At 35.8% G+C, this 7,098-nt stretch overlaps 1 protein-coding gene across 1 annotated transcript; it reads left to right on the top strand.

Annotated features, from left to right (window-relative positions):
* The first annotated feature begins 307 nt into the window (after positions 1-307).
* Positions 308-2,290, top strand: LOC114748914 (ankyrin repeat-containing protein At5g02620-like). The gene is made up of 3 exons (XM_028937378.1): positions 308-931; positions 1,350-1,937; positions 2,195-2,290. The coding sequence occupies exons 1-3, from the start codon at positions 308-310 to the stop codon at positions 2,288-2,290; spliced, it is 1,308 nt and encodes a 435-aa protein (XP_028793211.1).
* Positions 2,291-7,098: the final 4,808 nt, after the last annotated feature.

Genomic DNA, 7,098 nt, shown 5'->3' with positions numbered 1-7,098 from the left:
TATGGTTAATTAATTATCTCTCTCTTTCTCTCTCTTTTTTAAATGACAAACGAAGAATGTTGGATGGATCAAACATGCCCACAGAAAAAGGTCCTCCGAAAGAAAACTAATTCCATGTGATTGAAATAACGCAGAAGCTAGTTAATTCACATATACATTGTAAAATACAAATCGAATAAATTGAGGGGCCAGAGATCAACAGCAACTATAAATTGGAGAATGAGTTATCGTGAACTTACGTTTCTAAGTATATTCTTCTTAACTTGGTGTAAAGCAAATAGTAGATTCTAATAATTTGCCGCGAGAGATGGAACTCGTGAAAATCGAAACTACTCATCATCATCAGGACGATGACAGAATGAGAGTTCTTTACGAGGCATCATACGAAGGAAGCGTTTCAACTTTGAACATGCTTATACAGCAAGATCCATTAATCTTGCACAGAATTAGCTCGCGAACCATCCTTATTGAAACCCCATTACACATATCAGCTTTACTCGGCCACCTTGAATTCACCAAAGCCCTTCTTGCTCGCAAACCCAAACTAGCCCTTGAGCTTGACTCCTTCCGAAGCACACCTCTCCATGTAGCTTCTGCAGAAGGCCACATCGACGTTGTGAAGCAGTTGTTGCTGTATTATGACGAAGCGTGCTTCGTTCGTGACCAAGAAGGCAGAATTCCCTTGCACTACGCTGTTATAAGAGGGAGACCAGAGGTTGTGAAAGAGCTAATTAGAGTAAAGCCAGAGTCTTCGAAGACTCTTGACAAAGGGAAGACAATTTTTCACTTGTGTGTGGCGTACAACCACTTGCAGATCATGAAAGCTTTGATAGAGTTGGCTATTGATGACACCTACGAACTCCTAAATGAGAGAGACTTGGATGGAATGAACACTATTCTCCATTTGGCTGTCATGTTGAAGCAAGTTGAGGTACTTGTGACATAATTTTATAATATAATTCTGCTAATAACATAATTCTGCACTACATTGATTGGCTTGAGTTTCACATATATGTAGCTAGACGCAAAGAAAGTCCGCACTAAATTAAAATTTTGCATCACGAAAGAAGGATCATGAGAAATATTCTCTGGGACCAACTACCAATTATTATTCTAGTCGCTAATTTTGTCAAAACAAAATTTAAATGAGAGCTCCATGACGAAAAACTTTGATCTTGATACCTGGTAAACCACTTCAAATGCAAGAGTTTACTTTACTTTAACATCTCAAGTAGACCGCATATAGTTGACTGCCCTATTAGCGCTTATATTTCAATTAATCTTTTATCTAAACTGTCATACCTCAAAAGCATTAAAAATATTTATATATTTACATGATTATTGTCTAGACTGTGAGGTACCTCATGTCAATTCCTGAAATAAGACAAGCGTCAGACTTGAAGAACAACATGGGTTATACTGCCCACGATATTCTTCAGCGAATTCCGCAGGACTTCAAGTGCCTAGAAATACAAGCTATACTGATGAACTACCCTGGCATCAAAAGCGAAAATGTACAAATGAACACTACTCCTGAAGCACTGACGACTAATACTAATGTTGTGGGCCAACAAGAAGTGAGACCTCGGAAGAAGTTTTGGAGAAATATTTTAAAGCGTATGGGAAAATGGTTCGATCATAATAGCGACAATAATTGGTTAGAAGATATGAGGGGAAATTTAAGTCTTGTGGCTACTGTCATGGCGACCATCACCTTTCAAGCTGTATTTAACCCTCCAGGAAATGTGATTCAACAGGGTATATTAGTCAGTTCCAACAGCACCATCAATGAAGGAGACAAAAATTTTATAGCTTTTATAGAATCAAGTCCCCTCGGCTGCTTGCCATTCAAGAGTTATGATAGTCGTCACGACTTTACTCCGCATGCATGTCCTGGAGAAGCTATGCTTGCTTCTCGTAAGCCAGATCTCTTTCAGGTATTTATAGTCTGCAATACCACCTCTTTTGTTGTGTCTCTTTGCGTTGCCCTTTTGCTAGTAAGCGGAGTTCCTCTCAAAAATAAACTTGTTATGTGGATATTGTGTATAGCCATGTGTGCTGCTCTCACATTCCTAGCAAGTGCCTATTTTATCGCCCTCTTTCTGATCACTCCACAAAAACCTTGGTTGACGCCCACTGATTTGGCGTCTGGCATAGCCAGTTTCATTTGGTATGGATTGCTTTTACTCATTAGTTTGTACATCATAACCCTCTTGGTTATCTGGCTAGTAAAGATAAAAAAGCATCGGATGAGAGGAGCAGAAACGGAAATAGCTTTTGCTTGATGTGATCTCAATCAATGCGTGTGCTCTTGAGCCATTGCGAAGTTAACGTTTGCAGAGGCTTTTCAAGATTATTGTAGTTGGTGGTGTGTCAGTGCGTTTGTATTCTCTGGTATGCTTTGTTAATTAGTGTCGTTTAAATTTTAATTTATAATAAATGTTGTCTCCCTGCCAAAAGAGAAAACAAAGATGTAAAAGAAGAAGAAGAAGAAGAAAGTATTGTTGTTCCTATATCTATGTACTTTCGTGTGTGCCTGAGTTTTCATTGATGAGAGAGGATTACAACCCTGGCTTTCCCTTATTAGTTGATCTTATTATATTCATAATTTTGGAAATGGATGTTGGTGATCAAATAGAGTAGAAAACTATATCTAATTAATTATATATAGAGTAATCTAATTCAGTATATGTATAATTAAAAAAAACAGTTGAAAACTAAAGATGTTTAATATTATATACAGTCCTTTCATGGTCATAAGATTCTAATAAATACAACTTGATTATTGCCGTGTATTCCAAGTTTTCTATAACTAAAGGATTTGATATAAAATAACAAATAGTACTTAATAATACCTCAGCTCGCTTAGAATTTAAAAAGTGATAAATAAAATAATATATCTAACGTATGCATTAATATAATTTACGAACACTAGTGTGACGCAAGTGATAATTTAGTTAATCAGGTAATTTAATATTCAAAGTTCGCTTTCTCGGCAAGACGTTTAATAATATTACGCATTATTGCATGTCAAATGCGGAAAAATTGGCCCATGAGAAAAGATGATCATTGACCTATTGTACGCCTCTATCCATAGATCCGTATTAATCACAAGTCAACTCTCTCTCTCTCTCTATGTATATATAACTAAGCTATTGTTTGCATTATTACCAGCATAAACATGGAAATAAACTCTAAGAATTCTAAAAATTATATATACAAACCTATGTACTAATATGTATCATTAGGTAAACGATGTTAGTGAAACTTTACCACTTATAATATGTTTTCCCTCTTTTGCAAATTTTCGTTTCGGGGGAAAAAAAATACAGAGGTTGAATTGGTCAGAATCGGCCAAAAGAAATACAGCCTACTTCTTTGGATTGAATATGGTCAATTAACTGGGTGATGAGAATATTATTAGGGTAATGATAAAATGGACAGGTCAACATTCAGAAAACAATATTTGTAAATGACATTGCTGGTAAAGTATTAATTTATTATTCCGATGGTGTGATGTTACTTTCACAAACTGAGTTCTCGACAATGCTTTCACATAATTCCACAGGAGTAGAAAATACTTAAGAGGATTCGCCATATCAAATTGTTTTTAAAAAAAACATACATAAAACAATAGTTTAGTAGCCCAATAAATTCCATCTTTCACTAAATAAGAAACTCAGTGAATGTATTCTTTAAAATAAGGTGATGAAATATAAATATATTTATTATATCTTCTAATTTTCGCAACCCTGAAGACTATTCAACTATATGACACTACAAGAAAATATAGTTTTTATCTCCCTCATTCATGTTTGTTTATGAAAACGAAAGCAAAAAAATAAGTATTTTTGTCTGTTTGAGCAAAACAGACAAGAATAAGCTCCATATTCTCGTTTGTTGTGGACAACAGATGAGAACATAGAGCTTCTCGTCTATTCTATTAGTAACAGACGAGAAGTTCTCATCTGTTACTAATGAAATAGACGAGAACAGGCTCCTTCTCGTTTGTTTTAATCTTGTTTTATTAAAACAAACGAGTCTAAATTTTTTTTAAAAAAAATTGCCCTAGTTAATAGCAGCCCACGGACATCTCCCTCCCATCCCATTTTCATTCCTGCAACACTCTTCCTCCCATCTCCACTGCTCCCCTCGGTGACCATAACTAACGCTTGCAGTCTGTCATCTCTTCCTCTTATCTCTACAGCGAATGAAGGTTGCAGGAGCTGCATCTCCACTACTGTAGCATTTCTCTCCTTTGCAAGACGATGACGAGCTGTTAAATAGGGATCTTTGAAGGGCCAACAACGAGAACGACTCCATCAGTGACGATCAATGTTCGTTCACCTTCTAACTCTGTTCTTCTTTTCCTTGCGAATTCAAGATCTTGCGATACTATTCTATTCCGATGACTATCTTGGTGATAGATTTTCAATTTCAGTTTGGGGGAGGCTATAAATCTTCAGTATTGTTATGATGAGAGTGAAGCAAAAGTAGATGAGTTGGGGTTGGGGTTTAATTCTCTGGATAACACAACGCGAATATTTTTTTATGGTAGGGGAAGAAGTGGGGTTTAGATGAGAATTGGTTCACATGTCAACAAGGGTTTTATGAAGAACAGCGAGACTTAGAAATTTAGGATAGGGGATTGGGGAATGGAGAAGGCAGTTGAAACTTTGTTATTTCGGGTTTGAGCTGATTATCAATTAGAAGACTCTATTTCATTTATTTATCAATATGTTTTGTGGAAACACCTGATGATGGTTAGAGATCATGAATCTGAAGCTGCTATTAGGACTCTACCCTTACACCCTATTCAACCGAGGTAACAGCTTTATGCAATGAATTCAACTACTCATGTGTTTTTGTTCATATCGCCTAATAAGCAAGTTGGATTCTTTCACTAAAATAAGTAAAATTAAAATTAGAGGTTACAGCCTGCTACCGGGGACTTATTTTTCTAAAGGTATAGATAGATCATAGACATATCTCTTATATGAATCTTGGGGAAAAAGTAGGCGCCTAAAATAGATACTCGCCCGTTTTGATTAGTAGAAATCAATTAGATAATACAGTATTAGTTATTATCAGTATATAGCCAAGTAGTCGTTCTGTATTTATTTTGATTCTGAGGCACTCGTGCTAGAATATCTAACCCATTAGTTACATTAAGAATGCAAGAAACAAGGTTATGGCACAAACGTAGTAAATGTTTCACAAATAACCTAACATTATAAATCATCTATGATTATGATTTTTCAATCGCGAGTCCGTAATCTCTTGTATATACAATTCATATTATAAGTTGTGTTCAAATGTTGCACATGGGGATGTGGACACTTGATGACAAATTTCTTGTTTCTTTTTCTTTTAATTTGATTGGAGGTGGCTATGCTAAGCAGCTGCGCTCTCCATATTCAGTGGAGTTAGTTGGGTATAGTGCAGACCAGCAGCACAGATTATTGATATTCAAATTCATTCCTAATGGAAGGGTGCGTTAGAAACTGAATCAAAAGGCAAGCATGATGCTTAAGTTAGATACCCATTTATGTATCAGTTTATTGTTTAGATATTTTGTTTCATAAAGAGAAGTTAATCATTTTTGCTTGTATTTCTTTTTTTGTTATCTACTCTTTTATTATTCACTTTTGTTCTCCTAATTTTGAAACAAAATAATGGGAAGCTAATAATTATTACATGAGAAAAGGGTGGTACTAGTGTCCTAACTAATAAGAAGGGCAAAGAAAAGGTCGAGGTATTGTGTTATCTAGCAATCCTGTTTTCCCTATTACTTGACATATATTAAAATGATTTTTTCTCATACAGAAGAGCTTGCAGCTAGTAAATCTAATTGTTAGTTGTTGGTCAAAGATATGACTAAGTCATTCATTCCTGTTTACAGTGATTGAGTAGAGGCTTTATAGAAGCTTCCTCAAGTTTTGTTGTTATTACTCCCAAGTGGTAAGTTTCTTCATTTTGTCTTTTCTTAATTACTATTGTATCTATATTCCTTGGGTACTAATTGAAAAAGATTTTATTGTTGTTGTTTACTTCTTTTTTCATATAATAGTATTTTTTATCACATGTTTTCAGGTACCAAATTTCGATAATTTAATCTCTTGTTTCAATTTTTTTTAGTGTCTCTTCAATAATGAAGGCAACTTCACCTATATTGTATAGCCGGTCCGGATAAAGGAGGAGGGTTGTGTTAGGCCCTCAACAGTCAACGTAAAAACCCGCGAATCTCATGAACATAGATCAACGAAGTAATTATGCTAATACTAGGTCGTTGCCCAGAAGTGACACGCTATATGGCTCGAGTATAGTGAGAAGTGAGCTAGAGCTGCTGCATCATCGCCCGGAGGTAGTGTTAAATGAGCAAGGGCTACCACACTCTCTTAGATGGAGGTGGCTAAAGACGTTAGCTCATGAGACTAAGATTAGATTTGGCACTTGAAATATTAGAACGCTGAATGAGAAAACTATGGAGGTAGTAGGAGTTATAAGGGTCAGAAGGATTAATATCTTATGCCTCCAAGAAACCAAATGGACTGGAGAAGTTGCCAAGGAACTTGGAGTGTATAACCTTTGGTACACAGGAAAGGTGAGTGCAAGGAATGGTGTTGGTATCATAGTTGATGAAACATTAAAAAAAATGCAGTAGAGTTTAAAAGGTTTGAGGACAAAATAATATCTTTAAGAGTAGTTGTTGGAAAGGATACTATCAATATCATTAGTGCTTATGCACCTCAGGTTGGGGCAGAGACATACCTTAAAGATAAGTTTTGGGAAGATATGGAGGGGTTAGTTCAAACTTCAAAGCATACCACTCGAAGAAAAAATTTTTATCGGTGGGGGGGATCTTAATGGACATGTTAGTAAGGAAGCAGGACAATTTAGCGGGGCTCATGGTGGTTTTGGTTTTGGGGAGCTTAATAGTGGAGGACAATCTATTCTTGATTTTTCTCTTGCATACAATCTTAAGATTGTCAACACTTGTTTTAAGAAGCAAGATGAGTATTTAATCACGTACAAGAGTGGTGCCTCAAAATCACAGATTGATTTTTTTTTTGGGTTAAGAATCCAGACAGAAGATTG

This window comes from Neltuma alba, unplaced genomic scaffold (assembly GCF_004799145.2).
Source record: "Neltuma alba isolate B1F8T4 unplaced genomic scaffold, ASM479914v2 tig00005857_pilon, whole genome shotgun sequence".
In the NCBI taxonomy this organism is placed as follows: domain Eukaryota; kingdom Viridiplantae; phylum Streptophyta; class Magnoliopsida; order Fabales; family Fabaceae; genus Neltuma; species Neltuma alba.
Note: the sequence above shows the minus strand (reverse complement) of the source record. Positions and strands in the feature narration are given on the sequence as shown.

What these genes read in the sequence shown, in the direction of transcription:
- LOC114748914 (XM_028937378.1), top strand. Translation starts at nt 308, where the DNA reads ATGGAACTCGTGAAAATCGAAACTACTCATCATCATCAGGACGATGAC. An exon ending in TCATGTTGAAGCAAGTTGAG is followed by an intron (nt 932 to 1,349) that starts GTACTTGTGACA and finishes ATTATTGTCTAG; the next exon opens with ACTGTGAGGTACCTCATGTC. An exon ending in GTAAGCCAGATCTCTTTCAG is followed by an intron (nt 1,938 to 2,194) that starts GTATTTATAGTC and finishes TTTACTCATTAG; the next exon opens with TTTGTACATCATAACCCTCT.